The 21,284-nt window shown below is 36.4% G+C and overlaps 2 protein-coding genes and 1 pseudogene across 2 annotated transcripts; 1 reads left to right on the top strand and 2 right to left on the bottom strand.

Moving 5' to 3' along the window:
- The first annotated feature begins 1,190 nt into the window (after positions 1 to 1,190).
- Positions 1,191 to 3,572, top strand: LOC120175416 (probable WRKY transcription factor 31). Its single transcript, XM_039182037.1, has 6 exons — positions 1,191 to 1,636; positions 1,739 to 1,810; positions 1,940 to 2,104; positions 2,191 to 2,496; positions 2,579 to 2,692; positions 2,785 to 3,572. Exons 1-6 carry the CDS (start codon positions 1,301 to 1,303, stop codon positions 3,364 to 3,366), a joined length of 1,575 nt encoding a protein of 524 aa, XP_039037968.1. The 5' UTR covers positions 1,191 to 1,300; the 3' UTR covers positions 3,367 to 3,572.
- Positions 3,573 to 13,377: 9,805 nt separating this feature from the next.
- On the bottom strand, positions 13,378 to 15,594 carry LOC120175469 (chromatin remodeling protein EBS-like). Its single transcript, XM_039182098.1, has 5 exons — positions 15,305 to 15,594; positions 14,574 to 14,916; positions 14,402 to 14,470; positions 14,172 to 14,307; positions 13,378 to 13,594 (listed from the first exon to the last, which is right to left on the bottom strand). Exons 1-5 carry the CDS (start codon positions 15,402 to 15,404, stop codon positions 13,568 to 13,570), a joined length of 675 nt encoding a protein of 224 aa, XP_039038029.1. The 5' UTR covers positions 15,405 to 15,594; the 3' UTR covers positions 13,378 to 13,567.
- A 4,253-nt stretch (positions 15,595 to 19,847) lies between these two features.
- On the bottom strand, positions 19,848 to 21,023 carry LOC120175451 (annotated as a pseudogene).
- Between the last annotated feature and the right edge of the window lie 261 nt (positions 21,024 to 21,284).

The raw sequence follows: 21,284 nt of genomic DNA, 5'->3' as shown, positions 1-21,284 counted from the left end.
TTTATTTGCTTTTCCTTTATATTTTTTTCTTTACATTTAAAAAGTAGGGAGTCCAAATAGGGGTGTAAACGAGTCGAGTCGAGTCAACTCGAAAACTCGTGAGCTTAAAATTTTTAAACTCGACTTGAACTCGAAATCCTGAACTGAAGCTCGTGAGCAGCTCGAAAATACTCGAAATGAAAACAAATCTTAAACTTAACTTGATTGAAGCCTCAAACTCAAACCTAAACCTTAAATACATGAAAATCTTATTGTATTTTAAAAAAAAAATCAATACATAAATATTAATATTATTAATAATTTATTTTAAAAAATAAAATCTTAATATATTATATTTTCGAGCTGCTCACGAGCTTTTCGAGTCGAATAACAAGTAGCTCATTTCGATTCGTTAAGAACTAGAGTCGAGTCCATTCGATCTGAGTATTTATCGAGCCTTAATCGAGTCGATCTCGAATAGCTCGCGATCTGTCCCGTCTCATCTACCGCCCTAAGTCCAAACCCTTTCTTGACGCAACCTATTGTTTATTCTAAACTTCCAATACCCTCTGCTCTCAACCGCTCTCTATTCTTTTTATTTTCCCTTCTACAAAATTCAATTATTGTTATTAATAAAATATAAGTTAATTCAATTGATCATATATTTATTCATATTTTAATGATCACCAATTATTTAATTAATTTTTTTTCATTTTCTAAAAGAAAGAATGCCATACCCAAAACATTTATTCATTGGATCTATATGTTCTTTATTTCTAAAATTGTTAGTATGTAGTAGTTTTAATAGTAAGAAACATTAGTCTTTTTAGATTTTAAGTGTAGTAACGATGCCCGTGAATTATATGTACATTATTAACACATTACAAAGTTATGAATAGATATTATTTTATAATCTTATAATATTAAAAAAATTGTTAATATTTATTGGTCAAAACTCAAAACAAATGATATGAAATAATGGCAAAAGGAAAGCGATGTGTACGTTTTCCAGTGATTTCACTGGCTGCCTTGTCCTTTCTATATTTGGTTTGTGAGAGGGGTCAATTTGCCAGATCTGACGCACAATCTGACGTAACAATCATAGAAAAAAATACAAAAATTATAATACGTTGTAGCTAAACCCGGTCTACGTTCCAAACCCTTTTTAGTAGCGATCCCATTGCACCGGTAGAAAGACTTTCACAAATCACAATACATTTCATTTCAAACGCCTTCCCATATCTCACGTTTCAACTCCTGTCTTTCTTTTCTTCTTTTTTGGATCGAAAACTTTGGTCTTCTTACACTTGTAAATATATTTATGGACAAAGGATGGGGGCTTACTCTCGGTAATTCTGATCCTGTATCTGGTTTCTTCCCTAGCAAAACCAACTCCGCCAGCGCCGGACCTTTCTTCAGGTTAAAGCAACAGCCGGACATGTTTCAGTTCCCTGTTAGCCTTGCTGGTTACAGGGAGGATCACCGTGGAACTTCCTCTCCCTCCTCACCTGCCTCTGCTAACAACCGCCTGGTGGTCGATGAGGTTGACTTTTTCTCTGATAAGAAACACAGGGTTGATGATGATAACAAAACTAGTACTACCGTCACCGCCAAGAAGAAAACTTCTCACGGAGGAGGCGATCATTTGGGTGTCAATGTAAATGTTTTTTCTTCTTCTCATTAATACCATTTTCTTTGAGTTTAGAGTTGAACTGAATTATTGATGACGATGTGTGTTTCGTTTATGTTCTAACTGTAGACCGGGTTGCATCTTCTCACGGTTGATGGCGGGGTATCATTGGACACGGAAGATAAGATAGAAAAGAATGAGGTATGAAGATGATTCTAAAAGTGAAAAGTTGTTATTGTTTTGGTTCTTTAACTTTTTGAATCGGTGGCGGCAAGCTAGCATATGTGCACTCTTTGTCCACTGAATGATTTTTTTCCCACTTTAATTCAGCTGGCGGAATTACAAGTGGAGTTCAAACGTATGCATGCTGAAAATCAGATATTAAGGAACATGATTAGTCATGTCAGCAACAACTACACCGCTCTCCAGATGCACCTTGTGACCTTAATGAAGCAGCAAAGAAATCCAGGACCCAAAACCACCCAAGAACATGAGGTAATTTTATTCTTCTTTTATATATATCATAGGAACTGTATAATTTTGATTCAAATCGGTGACTTAAATATGTTTAATGGATTCAGATTCAAGAAATAAAATCCCAAGTGAAGAAAAATGAGGTGGTAAAGCCTACACAATTTATGGATATAGTCTCATATTCAGGCACCGCCGAAGCAGATGAGATGTCTCATCCTTCATCAGAAGAAAGAACACGTTCAGTGTCTACTCCAAACAATGTGGAAGTTGCATCACAAGAAAGCCCTGAATCTGATGGCTGGGGTCCTAACAAAGCTCAAAAGTTGAATCTTTCTAAGCCGATCGAACCATCTTCTGATGCCACCATGAGGAAAGCTCGTGTTTCCGTTCGAGCTCGATCGGAAGCTCCCATTGTATGTTACTGCTTCAATCATTAATTGTGATCATCATCCGAATGATATGAAGTTGTTAAATTGTTCGGTTGAATTGATACAGATCAGTGATGGATGTCAGTGGAGAAAATACGGACAAAAGATGGCAAAAGGAAATCCCTGTCCTAGAGGTTATTACCGGTGCACAATGGCAGTTGGTTGTCCTGTCCGTAAACAAGTATGTTTCCATTTTTTTAGTTGCTTAGATTTCATTTCTCGATTCTCAAGGCCTGGAACTCATTAGTAGTATTCATGTTGATCAATTATCAGGTTCAACGCTGCGCTGAAGATAGAACAATCTTGATAACAACTTACGAGGGCAACCACAATCACCCACTTCCTCCAGCTGCCATGGCAATGGCATCAACAACAACAACAGCTACAAGCATGTTGCTTTCAGGTTCAATGGCCAGTGCAGATGGGATTATGAACCCCAATTTTCTTGCCAGGACAATCCTTCCATCATGCTCCTCGAGCATGGCATCGATTTCAGCTTCTGCTCCGTTCCCAACTGTAACATTGGACCTTACTCAATCACCCAACACTCTACAATTCCAAAGACCACCACCCCAATTCGAAGCCTCTCAATTGCCTCAAGTTTTTTACCAAGCACCGTATAATCAGTCAAAATTCTCAGGCCTGCAGTTGTCTTCGCAGTTAGGCCACCAAGTTCCTCATCCGCAACTGCAGCCTCAACATCCCACCCTGGTTGACAAAGTAAGCGCCGCCACGGCTGCCATCACCAATGATCCCAGCTTCACTGCCGCCCTCGCAGCTGCCATCACCTCCATCATTGGTGGTTCTCACCCCAATAACAGTAGTAGCAACACCTCCAACAGCAATAAAAAGTAATGCCATCACCAGAAGCTTAGCAGCAGACAATAGATCAGTAGGGTTTCCCACCGGGAATTTACTAGAAACAACTTTTTTGTTATACCCATTTTCCCCTTCCTTTTGTTTTTAGTGTTGTTTAATTGTGGATGAGATGCGGATTACATGTTTATATGTTTTCTTTGTACCTTGTTGTTGGGGAGGACGGGAGGTGTTAGGTCATGTACACAAACTTGATTCTTTTGTTATTGTTGTTTCTGTGGAATAAATCCGATTCAGATTTCTCAAGTACACCGAAAAGCATGAGTATAAATTCATTTTCCAATGCGTAATGCTCATCTTGTTTGATCCAATTTTTTAACTCGTGTTTTAATTTTCACCACAAGATGGAATGCAATATTTACAAGAAAACAAAAGATTAATCTTGAAGAGCAGAAAAAGAATGCAAGTATAATTCCCATAAGAAAAACAAAAAGGAATAATTCTCTGAATCTACGTGGAATATTATTCAATTTTGTTTTAAACAGTCAAGTACATCCCCACCGTTTAACACGTAAATCATTTGCGTTAAAAATTATTTGATGAATTCGGCTATCACGTTATTCATAGTCTAATTAACTAGAGTCGTAAATTTTAAATAATTACTCATTTTTTATTTAAATATAATAAAGATGTGAAAATTCATCACAAAATATATATATATATTTAAATATTATTGACTAAGACACAAATGACGTAATGAGTGGACCATCTAATGATTTCTCCATTTGCACCGAGGACAACCGAGACAGTGTCCTTTAGCACGAGATTCGCAGGCAACAACTTGTGCCCATGGTTTTCAGAATCGGATCGGTCAGTAAATAGGAAATTAATCGTCAGTTCATTGATTTAACCGATCAAATAAATTAGATAGGTCGGAAAAATCGGACGACGTCATAATTAATTAATTATTTAAAAAAATTAAATAAAAATATAAAAAAACATTTAATAAAAAATAGTTTTTTATATCACAAGTCATATTCAAAGCTAGTTATAACCTATATAAGTTAAAAACCATAAAATCAAGTGAAACAATGATTCAAATCAACTACAACATAATATTTAAGGTAAAACATATTAAATAATAAATATAATTATATAATTATAATAAAAAAATAAATTTAGGGCTAAAAAAATCATAACAAACGATGTCGTTTAGTTTAATTTTTTTTAAAATAAATCTCATATGGCTAAGAAACATAGAAGAGCATCACAAAAGTCTAAAGAGTAAACATATGATAACAAAACAATCTCACGTGGCTAAGAAACATAGAAGAGCATCTCAACTGACTTCTATAAATAATAGAGACAATTAGACATTCAAAATCATGGAGCCTTTTGGTGAGCACAGAGCGAATTATTCTTTCGCTTCAATCGAGCTCGAATTTCAGGCTTCAATCGAGCTTCTAATTTTTTTTTGAGTTCGAGCCTTTTTGAGTTCAAGTTTCAATATTATATTTCAAGTTCGAGTTGAAGTTGATAATTTTTAGCTCGTGAGTTTTTGAGTCGAGTGGAGCTTACTTTTAAAGTTTTCGAGTTCGAGTCGAGCTCAGTAATACTCGAGTTCGACTCAGCTCGTTTAACAAACGACGTTGTTTGATTTAATTTTTTTTAGAAAAAAAAAACAAAATCTGTTTTCAACCGGTTCATTGTCCGGTCCGGTTCGAAATGTTCACAGCCGGTTCAACAATTCTTTTTGATTAACTAGTAGCAGTTTAACCGGTATAGAATGAACCAGACCAAATAACGTTTCTCAATTAAACCGGTTGAATCGACCGATCCGATTTTTAAAACACTGATTGTGCCTGAGATTATCATTATTTTTCTATATCGGTTGTTCCGAGTTAGCGGTCAAATTTGTCCAATGAAGAAGATGTTGAGTTGTTTATTTATTGGAGGAGCGAGATACGATTGTTGACTTTAGGACCGTGCTGCCCATCCCATCCCATCCCGTTGGATTGACATATATTATCCAGTCCTGTCCTGTCGTGTTCCATGGAACTTCGTGGTTGGCACCGTACCTCATCCACCGTACAATTTCTCATACCGTTTCATTATTTCTTTCAACTTAGAGCTTGCATTTTGGAATCCCTCACACCCCCGCATCCTTCCATGTGAACCCGCCAGTTCTCTCCTCTTTAATGCATTCAACGGACTTTTATCATGTGTGAACTTGCTTGTTTGCATTTTCTTTTCAAGGATATTTCCATGCTGTACTTGGCTCATTTTTCTATATGTACTTGCGCAAAGGGGAAACTTGTTTTTTATTTTACCAATTTAGAGATTTGCATCATAAAGAGTACTATATACACCATTAAAATAAGGTGAAGGTGAAGGGGAAGGGACTTATTCGTTATTGAATTAATCACTTCTCCTTGTTCCATTGGATTTGTTCATCTTAATTGTATATTAGTAATATAATATTCTCAGTAATTTGTATAAATTAATTAACATTAAGAAATAAGAATGTGATACATTCAAGCCGCCTAACTAATGGTGGTAGTATAATTGGCATTCTTTCAAATGGTGTGATAGGATGCATGGCTCTGATGAAATTATCATCGTCACGAGAAGTAATAACTAATAATAATGTCTGAAATTGCGTGCACGAGATAATTAGTTTCAACTTTATATAACTGAAGTTAGAAAAATAAAAGGCAGCTGTGACATTGTATAATTTCAAGGCTGTTGAATGTTGCAAGTTTTGATGAGAGATGAGGAAACTAGATTTGTCTTTTGTCGTTAATTTCTCTGTATGTATTTCCCTGTCATTTCCTCTTATTTTTCCTCAACTCAACATCTTCCACCGCCATTGTTTTATACGAATGAGGAACGTGTTGGAAAACAAAAAGATGACGTGGGGATAAGTCGTAACAAGTTGTGTTTCTTTAGCTTAATTGTATTTTATCAACATATGCAATTAAACGTGTTAGTAATTATGTTGGTATCTTAATTTACTACAGCAAAACATGTATTTTGCGGCGTTTTTTTTTACCTATAGCGGCGTTTTTAAGCGCCGCTAAAAACACATACGGCGTTATGACAAACGCCGCAAAAAGCGCCGCTGAAAATAGCGCCGCTAAAGTTAACGACGTTCTTTTTAAAAAACGCCACAATAGGTTACAACATATAGCGGCGTTTTCTGAACAAACGCCGTAATAGGATTTGTTATTTAGCGGCGTTTGTCAGAAAAACGCCGCAATAGGCGTTGATGTTTAACGGCGTTTTTTCTAAAAACGTCGCAAATGGTTTTGAGATGTAGCGGCGTTTTACTTAAAACCGCCGCAATAGGTTTTGATATTTTGCGACGTTTTTCCCAAAAATGCCGCAGTAAGTTATGTTTTTTAACGGCGTTTTTATCGAAAATGACGCAATAAGGGTTGAGAATTAGCGGCGTTTCTAGTGCAAAAACGCCGCTAAATGCATGGTATATTGCGGCGTTTCTAGTATACAAACGCCGCTAAATGTTTAGTATATTGCAGCATTTCTAGTTTGCAAACGCCGCTAAATAACACATGATTTTTCAATTATAAAAATAATGCTTGATTACCCCAAATCTATTTTTTCAACATGTTCCATTATCCAACAAACAAAACAACTATAACATTAAACTCTATATCCATAACAAACAACATCAAATCCAATATAATAAATATAAATTTTCATTAACATAATATAAGTTCAGTTAAACAAGTTTCAATAACATTAACAGAATGCTCATAACATACATAATTGAGACTACGATGGTGGATTCTGAGGTTGCGTTTTCTGTATCATTAGCATCATATCATTGAGTCGTTTTTCAAATTCTTCACATCTCTGTTGATATGTTGCTTATCTCTGTGTTGCCGCTGCTTCTTTCTCTGCTTCCACTGCTGCTCTCTCTGCTTCCCTTGCTTCATTTTCCGCTTTCAAATTTTCCGCTTTCAAGTTAGCCATTATTCTATTGTTTTAACCATAAAGATTAGGGTTTATCGATATTTGTCTATCTTGGGGGGACTTGATTTGTAATTTCATGAAACAAATTAAGAAATCGTGAGAAACCAGAGTATAAATACATATAAACAACCAATATAAAAAGTATAAGATTAAACCCTGAAAATATTTCAAAGCTAAAGTTCAAATTATTCAAAAAAAGAAGGTTCAAAGAAACAAACCTGGTTAATGTTCCCTAAAACTCTCTTAATGGAAAATACTCAAGAAAAAAACAGTAGAGAAATGCCAAACAAAGGGTCCACAAATATAGTATTCATTGGTTAGGAGAAATAAAAATCCTGAATTAACAAACACAAATGCAAATCAAACATAAGTACAAGACTAACATTAACAAATTTAAAATAAAACAACTGTGTATATCTATACAAATGTAAGATCTTCTTGCTCAACAACTGTGTATGTATATAAATACCACAATAAAAAGCTCTTGTAGGTTAGTTTGTATGTTTTTCTTTAAAAATTTAAAATAAATTGTGGTTAAGTTATAACGCTTCTGTTATAACGAAAAGTAGCTTCAAGCTCTAACATTATAGGTGTTCTGGATGAAGCCTTTACATCAACTTATTCATTCAGTTGTTAACTAAGTATAAGCAGTGTAGGTTTACATCTTCATTAAAATCAGTGTTGCAATAAACCTTTTTGCAGAATCAGCTTCTAGATGTTGCATTTAGCTTTACAGTTTCTATCAGTCGGAAATCATAGAATATATTGAGAAAGTGAAAACATGTATATGGGAATAAAAAACAGTGAAAACTGGTAACCATCTTTATCATGGTATGAAAAAGTGAAAACATGTATATGAGAATCAAAAACAGTGAAAGAAAGAATAATCCTCATTCTTCAAGAAACATTTACAACATTAAGCACTATCATAATTAAATTAATACAACGGATTAAAAGCTGCCACTGAAAGTTAATTCCTTACCTAACAGGTAATATTAAGAGACAAGAAATCACATCAATATGATATCAACGATCATCCAATAAAAGTAAACAAATGATATATGTAGCCTACACCACAAGTTCAAAATTTTTGAAGCTTCAAGTTGATTTTGAAACCTGAAATCGAAGCAAAATCCAAGCTTCGTTTCTCATTGTGTATCCATGTTTTTTCTTGTTTAAAGAAAAGCCGTGTGATTTAAATTTGATATGTTCTCTCTTCAGTTCCAAAATTATGCCTCATCAATCTCAGTGAATTTAAAGCCAAAACTCAATTCTGCAAAAAACTCAACATAACCCCTTTTAACCAAAAAAAATTAAAGAAAAAACAGCTGATAAAGCTTAACCAAGACCCTACCTTCTCCAAACTATTCGATAAAAACATATATTAAAATTTTTAATAAGCTCTAAACAGGTTTATTAACTTGAAACAATTGCACCTAAGCCAGATCAATTTTCCAACGAAAAGTCAACGATAAAGAACAAACTTAAAAGGTTATCTTCAAATTGTGTTCAAGAAAATAATTTTTTAAAAAAAGTTAATTTCTTTTACACTTATAGCCATGAATTAGTATGTGTGGAACATAGGTGATCGATAGAGGTACTTTATGAAAAAATGACGAGTTGGATAGCATAGCTATTTACTGTGTTATGTCAATATAGATGCAAATGAACCGAATGAAATTTGTATGTCAAAATGCCTATACCGGACACTTCAAACAATGCCATTTTAAAATTAAATTTGTTCAAGTGTATATGAACTGAATGATTCTCTCTGTGATGATTAAGCTACCTATTTTTGATTTACACATAGTGTACAACTTTTGAATCTTCCTTCTTAGAACAATTAAATCTAAAACCCCTCAATAATATCTTTCAATAGCTGATCATGAGCAAAAACAAGCAACAAAGTTAACGATGGTAGACTATTGTAAACGAGTAAAACCAACATTTTGCTCAGTATTAGTAAAACCAACATTTTGCTATCATTTTTCAACAAAAACAAGTTATTCAGTTGAACAATGGAGAAAAAGGAACCTCTTCTCTTTTTCCAATAACTCAAAACCATCAAATGACACAACACATGCATGCATTTATACAAGCACTTCATGAACGAAAAAAAAACAAATATTACGATGTCCAGAAAAGAAAATGTAACTATAGCTTCATTCAGAACAAGAAACCATCATGTGAAACTACTCTTTGTCTTTGAAATTCCCATGGAAGAACACATTGGAAAAGGTGGGTATTCTTACTTACCAGATGGAGTCTGAATAGCGCAAAAGAAGTGGAGGTCCCTGCGGAGAAAAAAAATATGGCGATTAGAACAAGAAAATGCTCGAGTGGAATTCCATTTGATAAAGAAACAAAAAATTCGTAACTTATAACATTTGACCTTTAAATGCCCCCTTCTTCTTTTTTACAATAATATGTTTTTTATGCGTTCCTAGATTTTCACCTTGTCTTGGCATCATTATCAAAATCTTTTTCTTGAGTTCTTCTATAAATAATGAGACCCTTTCCTACAGTGTCAAATTCATCCATAAGGTGCTTCTCATACGAGGATAAAGAGTTCTAAACTTTATCAATTGTGAGATACTTACGATGTTAAAGTATGCACATAGATGAATTATTAGATAATTATAATAAGGTAATAAATAATATCAGGAGCAGTAAGGGAGCAATTGGAATAGTATTTCTCCCTGAATTAGCAAATAGCCCGAAACTGATAAGGGAAAGAAAATATGGCTCGATTCAGAAAATCCAAGATAAGTTCCTAACAGAAGCAGAACAGAAGAAAAGAGACAGTGCTCAAAGAAGACAGAAAAAAAAGGAGAAGATAGCGGGCTCACCAGAACTAGAGGGACAAAGTTAAAATTTTCCAGGGCAGCTACGGTTCAAGCGACAGAGTTGAGGTTGAATATGACGAGCAGCAGCAGGAAATGACCCTTCAAGCAACGACGAGCAGAAGCAGTTGAGTACCGGCCAGCGACGATGTAGGTGGTGACAGATTCGAATGGCAATGGGGAGCATTTGTTTTCGATGAAATTAGGTTTAGAATGAGATTTGAAGGGGGGAAATGCTCGCGCAGGATTTAAGTAACAATTGCGGCGTTTGTAATACAAACGCAGCTAGAGTTATACTCTATTGGGGCTTTTTTTTAATAAACGCAGCTAATGTCCTTATATATTACGATGTTTGTGTCTAGAAACGCCGTAACAATTCAAATATATTGCGGCGTTTGGTAAAAAACGCCTCTATATAGTACACCTATTGCGGCGATTGTTATAAACGCCATTAATAAACAATTTTTGCGGCGTTTTTTTTAAAACGCCAATAAAATACAAATATTTTGTGGCGTTTGTAAAAAACCGCCGCTATTATACTACTCATTAGCGGCGTTTATATCTAAAATCGTCGCAAAATGTGTAATATATAGCGGCGTTTTTGGATACAAACGCCACTAAATACCTTTATTTATATAAGATTAACATATTTTAAATATTTCATTTCTTCTATACATAACCTAAAGTTACAACCATACATTTTAATTAAGACAGAAGTCCTTATGCATAAAACTACTTAACAACAAAATACATTATAATTTAGAAACATTAAAGTACTTATGCATCAACAGTCTTCACCATACATTATAATTTAGAAACATTAAAGTACTTATGCATAAACAGTCTTCAACATACATTATAATTTAGAAACATTAAAGTACTTATGCATAAACAGTCTTCACCATATTATTCAGTACAATTTAGTCTTCATTGCTCCTTCGTGGGGAAAGGACGTAGGAAAGTTATTTTCCTTGTTTGACGACGCATCGTTAAGTTTTTCCTCCGTGTAAATTCTATATGGAGAAACTCTTCATCCATTTCACCAAATAAATCTCCTACCTCCGGTTCACCAAGAAGACTCCTTGCGCGCTTCAGTGCTTCACTTGAAACAGATAACGACCCTCCACCTACAGTATAAAACTTGATTGGAGGTGCTTGGGAATTGAATCAAACATTAAAATATATTTAAATAGATGATATAAACGTTTACTTGGAGTAACAGTAGAGGCAACATCGTCTTCATTGAGGATCGATACTGCTTTTGCAATTGAAGATTCTTTCAATGCCACAGAGTTACCAAATTCGTTTCTAAACATAGGGTATTTATCCATTTCTCTATCATCATTCTCAATAAGCTTCGAAGATCCTACATGCGTACGATCTATGAAATTTGAGTGACCGTACAAAAAGGGAAATATAGCGGCATAAAGATTCATAGAATTTTACCTTCAAGTAGGAGATCAGCCATGGAAGGGTATGGAGCAATATGAGTTCCTGTCGAGTCATCATCGAGTTTCGACGGCGAAACCGGACCGATAGCCTCCCAGCGATAATTTGATCCACCGTCAGAGCAAAGACGCCACGTAGACATTCCGACGATAATTTCTCTTACTCAAGGCAAGACCTGTTCTTTTTTTTCTCAAATATGTTAGCTTTCTGGGTTTTCCCCATTTTCAGAATACCAACCAAAACAAAATTGAAAAAGATCATTAGTGATAAGAGGGATCAAACCGTGGAATTGTGTTATAGTTCGTCGGTGAGAGGGCCGATTTGGTCGCCGGGATAGACAAAAGATGACGTCGCTTGGAATCGTGTGAGGGTCGTTGTTGTACCAGAGAAGAAACTATGAGGGAAGAATAGTTGAAATGATTTTAGGGTTTGGGTAGGAGAAAAGAGAGGATAATATATTTAACATTTTACAGCGTTTTTAACAAACGCCACTATATCACATGTTTTTACGGCGTTTATACAAAAAACGCCGCTAATTTACCACTCTATTGCGGCGTTTTTGGTATAAACGCCGCTAAATTAACACTATATTGCGGCGTTTATCTAAAAACGACGCAAAAACTATTATTAATTGCGGCGTTTGTTGAAAAAACGCCACTATATACCATCATATGGCGGCGTTTTTAACAAAAACGCCGCTATATTTATACTCTATTGTAGCGTTTTCACAAAAAACGCCGCTAAAGTCTCAATTTGTGGCGTTTGGATTGAAAATGCTGCTATATGTAATACTTTTGTGGCGTTTTATCAACAAACGCCGCTAAAAACGCCGCTACAGAACAGTTTTGCTGTAGTGATTACGTACTGGGATGGAGCGGGTCATGGCTCGTGATTAATGAACGAGTCATCCTTGGGCTTCAATAAAAACATGAGGTTAGGGGTGTTTACTCGAGTTAGTCGATACAAATTTTGTGTGGAAAGTGTTTGAGCAGAGAGTGAGGAAGGCAGTTAGGCAAACTAAGCATGTTCAGAGTAGACCCAAAGGTAGAAACGTATACCGGTATCCAAGGTGCAAAGAGTGTATGTGTCATACCGATTAACACATTTCCGTTTTGTAACTTTTAAGGATGTTATAATTAAAACATGTAACATTCTTTGTTGTTTAGTATTAGTCTCAAATCAAACTCTGATTAACTATACATGGTTGTTTGGTATTGGGCAAACTTGTCTTGTTGGATCCTCGTTTGAGTTGAATGTTGAAAATGACTTTGGGAATTGTATTTTTTGGTTGATGTTGAAATTCAATTATTGTTTAATAAACATCTTAGGGTCAACCCATGTTTGCAAGAGAATAGCCATGAAATGCTGCTGTATCTCCTTCCATTAAAAGAAGTAAAAATGTTGATCTCTCTTCTGCAGAAGATAAACTGAAACTCATAGCCAGAAGAATGATTCTTTTATCTCTATTCGGTATTAACCCCGTTTGCCATGTTTTTACAATGAAGGAAAAGGGCTATATAAGTTGTGCCTCTTCGTAAGGTTGGGTGCATTTCTTGAAACAAATATAGTATCGGCACAACCTAAAGCCAAAGCAATCTTGGGTCATTCAACATTTGTTTTGCAGATGATTGAATTTTAGTGAGAAGAGCTTATGTGAGACACAAATGCGTAAACCAAGAACATGTGTCACGGAAAGAAGGGCAATATTAGAAAGCTTTTAGCGCAAATATGGGTTCAACATCAGAGAAACTACAAATGAAACCTCCCGCAGACTTAATCTCCTTAACCTACCACAGACACCGATGTCTCCACTACAACTCGTAAGTTAATAACAGCCACAATTCGGACAAAACACAACTTCTACGCTATACAACTCACACAACAACAGCCAACAATCTAAATCTGCATAAGGAATCTCTCCTCTATGCAACAAAAATTTCCCCATTGTTAGCTTATCTCTTTTGTCGTTTGGCTTCCACCTGGAAAAGATCACAAGAATGAGAAATCAAAGCAAAACCTCAAAACACTATATGTGGTGACAGTTTTATATCTAAACACTCACTCTAAAATTCGTATCTAGTCGGTGGTAACAGTCATGGCCTTGACTAGAAAAATCAATGCTAATCTTAAATATTTTTAAAGTATGATTCAGCAACATATCAAGAGATGTGGTAGACACTCAAACTTGATCTGACCTCAGGGGCTCATGGCAGTACACAGAAATAAAAGAACTAGCATCTTAGGGTAAAGCACATTCCCTCACTAAATGAACGTTCTATCCACTTATAATCAATTGTAACACAGATAACCAACATTAACTTTAGGGTTTCCAGTGACTGTAGTGAATATATGCTCTACGTGCCATTATAATTATTAGCGGAGGATGAAAATGTCTCTTAATTTCCCTTAAATTCATAAAACAAGCTACCTTGCAGGAAACCAAAAAACAGGTTTGGTAAATTGCATATGGGAGGATTAGTAAATATAGAAGGTCTTAAAGAATATAGTGAAAAAACTGGCCAAGCATCATGTGGATTTGGTAAAAAGAGATCTGACCTTTACATCAGATACTGGTGATGAATGAAACCCATTCTGTGACCTTTTGACATCCTCCTCAGAACATTCAGAACAAACAAAGTGATCCAGCAGTTTTGCTTCCTCAATTGTCATGCTCGCACAAGCAGGATGATACCTATAGGAACCATATTGAAAACATTACAAATATCTTAAAAGGTATCGGGCCATTAGCACCAGGAAATCATAAAACGAAGCATATAACACCTTACCAGTCCTTGCAGCCCTCACATTGCACCATGAGATCATCCGGGTTGTATGGCATCTCACATTTGCAGTACCTTCAAAACAGAAAAAACCCAGGGGCACCAAAGATTTGATACGATATTGCCAACAAGTAAACTAAAAGCCATATTTCACAAACCAACAGATCACAGTACTCACACGGCAACTCGGTCAGGTGTAAAGGCTCCAGTAGCAGCTTTATACTCGAACCTACAAAAGTAATCCTCAGCCCCAACATCCTCCAGCTTAGTGTAGTTCTTGAAAGAATGAACAATGCACTTCCCTTCAATGGTATGAGCACTCTGCACATCATAGTGGTCTGACAAAAACAGCTCCTTTGCTCCATGGAACTGTCTCCTTCCTCCAAGCGACTCTTCCGGACGATAATACCACCGTACTCGAACCTTCACATTGTTCCTGCTATCTGCTTCCATTTTCTCGATTCGTGCCACATACGGAGGCTTACCACTGTCGGAAGGACGCATCAGAACAAAATCCCCAACTGCAAAAGAAAAAAAACTCAAATTTCCACTATCAGCCATCACAAACTACAATTTCTTAACATCTATTTTACTCCCGTAAAAAAAACCAACACGTATATACATTGATGTTGATATGATAGACGCATATTCAACCCCTTCTGCAAACAAAATTACATGTATCAACACGAATGTATATGCATCCATTAAACCCAGCAAAATGTAAAACCCGACTACAAAACAGCCAAGGATTCACTTCTTAATCGTCAACACTAAATGCTACATGAAATTTTTGGAAATTTTAAAATTGATAAACACGAAATGTCGAGATCCGAAAATTCCCCCACCAAAGCTGCATTTTTTACGGCATACACGTATTTGTAGGAGTATATATCTAGATGAACACAGTACCTCCAACAACTTTGTTGGTGCCTCTGATGGTGTAAGAGTCGAGGTCCTTCTTCCCTTGTTTGGGCTTGGTAGCAGAAAACCCTGGTCTTGTTTTTGCCATGGAAGCTAGGGTTTTGAGGTGGAAATTTCAAATCTTTTTCTTTGAAAGGGAAAATGGAAAGCTTTGAAGAAATAAGGGGAGAACTGAAGAAAGATGGACAAAACCCTAAGACTTCCCGGTGGAAGAGGAAGAGTGGAGACAACTCATTCAAGAAGAAAGTACTATGGTTGTGGAGAGTGGAGACAATACAGTCAAGTGCTGGAGTAACAACCATTTTTTTTAATTCTACTTATATAAATAATAATATTGTGAAATAATCTGGACGGATCAATATTGGGGGAGGGGGGGAATTGTTTAAAGGAGACATGTACGCTTTTTTTAATACTGTTATTTTTAAATATATATATATATATATATATATATATATATATATATATATATATATATATATTACTTTCCAGTGAAGTTTACTAAAGAGAGGGTCATGTTAAGGTTCTTAATTAGGGACGTTAGATGATCAATGAAAATTATTTTACGGTGCAATTTTGTAGTAGAGCGTTTACGACATCAGAAAAGCACCTTTCTCAAGTGTTGGTCGGAGTACAGCTTCCGAGTCTTTCGTACCGCTGCTACTCGAAATCTTTATTTTGTAAGATCACTAGGGCAGTGAGAAAGATAGTGCGCGTGGATTATAATACGTAGGCAGGTGACCGTGGAAAGTTTGCTAGGTTGGCAATTATAGTGGACTTGAATAAACCACTAAAGTCATGTATTGGGATTGATGAAATTATTCAGAAGCTTGAGTACGAAGGGTTGAATCATATTTGCTACTCATGTGGTTCTTATGGTCACTTAACGGATTGATCTGTATGGTCCATGGATGGTTGTTGAGAAAAAGAAACGTGCACCGAAGTCTATCACAAAGTCAAAACAACAAATAGAGGGCTCACAAGGAAAGTCGGGTATGACCCGATTTGCGGTACTAGCAGATCATGAGAGTGAGGAAGGTCAAGCGAGTATGGAAGTTAATGAGATTAACACTTCACCAAATAAAACTGCTCGACAACCACCAAAGGAAATGAATAAAGGGGTCAAATTAAGTAGCCAAAAAGAGAAGAATTCAGTTAATCATTCTGCTGCGTTTTTAGCATCTAACCCAGAGAAGAAAAGAAGCAAGCTCTAAAAGAGTTGAGGGGGTGAATGTTGTTCCAACGTTGGAGCGTAACACTCCAAAGACATTTGTGCACTGTTTGGATCATGTTGCAGGTAATCACACAGCTTTGTCAATTGTGGAAAGAGGAAAAGATGGCAAAGGCAATCTTGGCATTAAAACTTTTACCCCCGCCAAAATAGTTAATAAGGTGTTTAAGGAGAATATACATTGTGGATCAAAACCAAAAATGGAGAACTTGACTGATAGTTCTTCAACAAATGAGTGGGTACAACAGTTCTCGCAGCAAATAAATGAAATGTGTAATCATGATGCTTCAGTCCTGAACGCTCATAAAGAGGCTAGACTGGTTGAAGCTGGTCTTATTAGTGACAATGACTCGATGGATGCCTTGGACGTGGACGGGGAACAGATGAGATGGTTTGTTGATCTGGTTCGAGTATTCTTTTTCTATCATTATTTTATGATTAACTATATGTTTTGGAATTGTCAAAGGGCAGCGAGTCCTACTTTATGTCGATTTTTTAATAATTTCGTTAAGGAGTTTAAACCAAGAGTTGTTGCGCTTATAAAAACTCGGATAAGCTGGAGGAAAGCTGATAAAGTGTTGACGAGGCTAAAATTCCATCACTCTTTTAGAGTTGAGGCTCAGGAGTTTAGTGGTGGCATTTGGATTTTATGGGATGATACGGTGAATCTTGAAATTTTGACTATCTCGAATCAGTTTGTTCATGGTCGTTTTTGAACTCTGATTGCCAAGAGTGGGTTTACTTCATTGCTGTGTACGCTAGTCTGGATAAAGCAATCCGGAAACATTTGTGGCCTTCCTTAATTAATCTTGATCCTGGGAATGAGGTTCTGCGACTTTTGGGAGGTGATTTTAACTCTATTCTCGCGGTGAATGAAGGACATGGAGAGCTCGACATCCAATCCGTGGCAGTAAGTTGTTTGCTAACGTTATTGATGAAGTTGGGGTCATGAATTTGGGCTTTTAGGATCCTCCATTTATGTGGTCTAGAGGCAATCTTCATCAGCGTCTAGATCAGTGTTTAGCAAATGGTAAATTAAATTCGTTGTTTCCATATTCTCATGTTATTCACTTAGACCGCTTGGGATCAGATCACAGACCGATTTTATTCCGACAATTTGTAAAGGTTAGTATTCCATCTAATCGTCTGTTCCAATACATAGCTACTTGGAATGATCACCCTCAATTCCAAGACTTTATGCGTTCGGTTTGGAATGGAGAACATGACTTCAATACAAATTAATGTAAGCGATTTTGTTGCAGGAGTTACAACTTGGAACAAAGATGTCTTCGGTCATATTAGGAAGAATAAGAAATCCTTGTTAGCTCGTATTCGAGGGATAAAAAGAGCGTTAAGGAGGGGCCATTCTGATTTTCTTTGTGATCTTGAAGAGAAACTCCGAAAAGAATTAGATATTATCCTGGAACAAGAAGAGAGCTTTTGGAGACAAAAAGCATGCTTGAATTGGGTTATAAATGGCGATCAGAATACCAAATATTTTCACGCTTCAGTTGTGGCTAAGCGTCGTAGGAACAAGATTACTGCACTTAAAAATGATATCGGGATTTGGTGTACTAGTGAAGAAGAATTACAAGATATGGTAGTGGCCTTCTTTCAACGCTTGTTCCAAAGTGAGGGAGGTAGAGTCGCTTATTAGAGGGGCCTATTTCCGAGGGTCTCTGTTGGTCAGTTGGAGGTGTTAGACCAGACTATATCCGACGACGAAATTAAGATGGCGTTCTTTGGAATGGCTCCTCTTAAATCTCATAGGATCGACGAAATACACGCAGCGTTCTACCAAAAGAATTGGGGGGTGGTGAGTAGTGCGGTGTGTCATTTTATCCGTAGAGTTTTTTAAAGGGAATATTGGTAGCCGGATTTCAACCAAACGCTTCTCGTTTTGATTCTGAAAATTCAGAGTCCGAAAATTATAAGTCAATTTCGGCCAATAAGTCATTGTAATGTTGTGTATAAAGCAATAACAAAGATGATCGTAAATCGTCTGAAACCTCTACTTCCTGTTTGGGTGTCAGAAATCAAACTAGTTTTATTCATGACCGATCGATTATGAACAATATAATCATAACTCAGGATATTATCATTCCATGAAAAGAAAGACAGGACATAAGGGGTGGATGACAATAAAAATAGATTTAGGGAAGGCCTACCTCTGGCTGGAGTTGGTTTTTATCTAAGATATGTTGATTGATTTAGGTATTCCTGAGGTCTTGATTCGTCTTATTATGCCATGTGTTTCTTCAGTGAATACTCGCATTATTTGGAATGGTACTATGACATAGTTTTGCGCCTTCACGAGGTATCCGATAAGGAGACCTATCACCTTATTTATTTGTACAGTTGCGGAGATGGCTGATGAAGTAGGGTATTGGAAATGGGAAAAGTTTGAGCAATTTCTTCCTCTGAACATACTACTGAAAATCGCGGCAAAGAAAGGCCCTTCGCATTAGTTTGGTATGGATGAAGTGAGATGGAGGTTGCGTGATGATCACAGATTCACGGTAAAGTCAGCGTATGAGTTTCAGATTGGTTATTCCTAAGATTCGGAAGATTTCGTCTGGGTGTGATCCAAAAGTTTCGTGGTTTACAAAAAGTTCAATTTTTTTGGTTGGTTAACAATGGTAGACTGATGACAAATTCGAAAAGAATGCGGCTCCATTTAACAAATGATGGAAGTTGTTCGTTATGCTCAGCATCGGTGGAAGACATTCATCATCTGTTACGGTTATGCCCATCTGCTTTGTCTACATGGGTTAACATAATGAAACCAGAAAAGTTACAAGCATTTCTAACGATGAACCTTCTTGATTGGTTATCTATGAACATTACGAATGCCAACGGTTTTACTGGGCAAATTAAGAACTGGGATCTTTGATTTGCGTATATACTTTGGCACATTTGGCTGTATCGCAATTTTGTTGTATTCGGATCGCAGCTTGAGGTCGACCGATCCATTTTAGAACGAAGCAGAGGCTTTGACCATGAATCTACAGCAGAGAGACTAAGCTTTGAGTGTAATCAACAGACCCCCATCCGGGTGGTTGAAGGTTAACTCGGATGGTTGCCGCCACAAAACTATGGGAATCACTTCATGTGGAGGAGTCGTGAGAGACCACAATGGGAATTGATTGATGGGTTTTACCAAGTTTGTAGGGATTTACTCGGTCTTGGAAGCAGAGATTTAGGGTGCGTATATTGGTCTATTATGTAATAATGACAAAGGCAAGCCAGTAGTTCAACCATGTTTTGCTAATAATTGGAGACATTGGAATATTACAGTTAACACTAACTTACAATTGATGGTAGTACATTGACATAGTGTAGATTTTGTGTAGCCAGCTTCAACTTTTCATTTATGGGGCCTCCATCCACCAGCAGAAGTTTCTTGGCATCCTCCATTTGGTTTACATAGTTCACAATGTTTTTGGTTTTGTGTGTAGGGACCTCCAAGTCCTCAAAGACAAGAAGCTGTTCGATTGTGCCATACTCATCAGTTAGGATTTAACACTCAATTAGCGCTGAAAAACATTGTTCTGAATTTAATAGTAAATCAGTAAAACCACACTAAGGAATGCAAAATAGAATGAAGAATACACATGCCAAATAATATTGACTAACCTTTCATTCAACGGCACGAGCAGACAATGCAATCTTCAGCCCGAGACGTCGAACCTTCTTATTCAATTTAAAAGCATGACTTCTTGGCTTAGGGCTATGCATAGTAGCACCACCTCGAAACTGTTATCAATCCATAAAATCAATTAAAAGACTTCGGAAAATAGTAGTTTAGCCCTAAAACTCATTAAATTCACACCGAAAAGTAGTCACCTGGGGACCACGCAGTGTTCCATACCTGGCTCGACCACTACCCTTCTGTCGCCAGGGCTTCCTACCAGTCCCACTAACCTCACTAATAGTGTTTGTTGAATGTGTCCCCTGTTAATCATTCATTTATCACTCATTCATGCTTAGTATATTGATTGCACAAGTGAGAAGAACTGTCTAATGCAATTTATATGGAAAATAAGAACCGGTATTGAGCTGAAAAAACATATGGCACAGTCTTGAAAAATTTCAGATTAGCATCAAGAGAATTCTAAAAGTGTGTTATTCCAGTATCCATAAAGAAGGATGAAATGGAACCTGTTGTCGTTTTGCAAGCTGCCATCATACAACACGGTGGATAATATCCTTTCTAATAGGCACATCAAAAACATCACCAGCCAAAACCATGAAACCATGGTCCTCATTATGAAAATTTGTCACAGGAACTACCAGGTCCTCATAAAGTCCTGTACCATAATAATATATTGAATTAAACAGAACACTGCACATTCAAACAACGAAATACCGTTGGCCTAATCCAGCCATTATTGAAATGATTACAAGCTGAACTCAGTTTATCCAAAACAAGCTGCCAAATGGAAGGCAATATAAAACCCACAGTGGAGATTCAGGTTCAAAAGTTGGCACATGCCAATGCCAAGATGATTTCTGGAGGCAAATTTTATTTTCATAACATAATTCATATATACCTTACTTTGAGCATCAATTTCTCATTCTATCACTCAACCGTTTTGAACATATAAAATACCGTTATAAAGAACTCACGGAGTAGAATATGAATCAATAAATTCATTATTCGATTCTCCATCTTTACAGTTAGAAAATATGTCTAAAATTTCCTAATTTCTCACTTTTTTCCAACATCAAATGCTTGAG

Source organism: Hibiscus syriacus, unplaced genomic scaffold, assembly GCF_006381635.1.
Source record: "Hibiscus syriacus cultivar Baekdansim isolate YM2019G1 unplaced genomic scaffold, ASM638163v2 tig00112206_pilon, whole genome shotgun sequence".
Lineage (NCBI taxonomy): Eukaryota > Viridiplantae > Streptophyta > Magnoliopsida > Malvales > Malvaceae > Hibiscus > Hibiscus syriacus.
Note: the sequence above shows the minus strand (reverse complement) of the source record. Positions and strands in the feature narration are given on the sequence as shown.

Excerpts from the sequence above, each read along its gene's own strand:
- LOC120175469 (XM_039182098.1), bottom strand. The coding sequence starts at position 15,404 with ATGGCAAAAACAAGACCAGGGTTTTCTGCTACCAAGCCCAAACAAGGG. Across the intron at positions 14,917-15,304 it reads CACCAACAAAGTTGTTGGAG|TTGGGGATTTTGTTCTGATG; the intron begins GTACTGTGTTCA and ends TTTCTTTTGCAG. Across the intron at positions 14,308-14,401 it reads TGTGAGGGCTGCAAGGACTG|GTATCATCCTGCTTGTGCGA; the intron begins GTAAGGTGTTAT and ends TGGTTCCTATAG.
- LOC120175416 (XM_039182037.1), top strand. The coding sequence starts at position 1,301 with ATGGACAAAGGATGGGGGCTTACTCTCGGTAATTCTGATCCTGTATCT. Across the intron at positions 1,637-1,738 it reads GCGATCATTTGGGTGTCAAT|ACCGGGTTGCATCTTCTCAC; the intron begins GTAAATGTTTTT and ends TTCTAACTGTAG. Across the intron at positions 2,693-2,784 it reads GTTGTCCTGTCCGTAAACAA|GTTCAACGCTGCGCTGAAGA; the intron begins GTATGTTTCCAT and ends ATCAATTATCAG.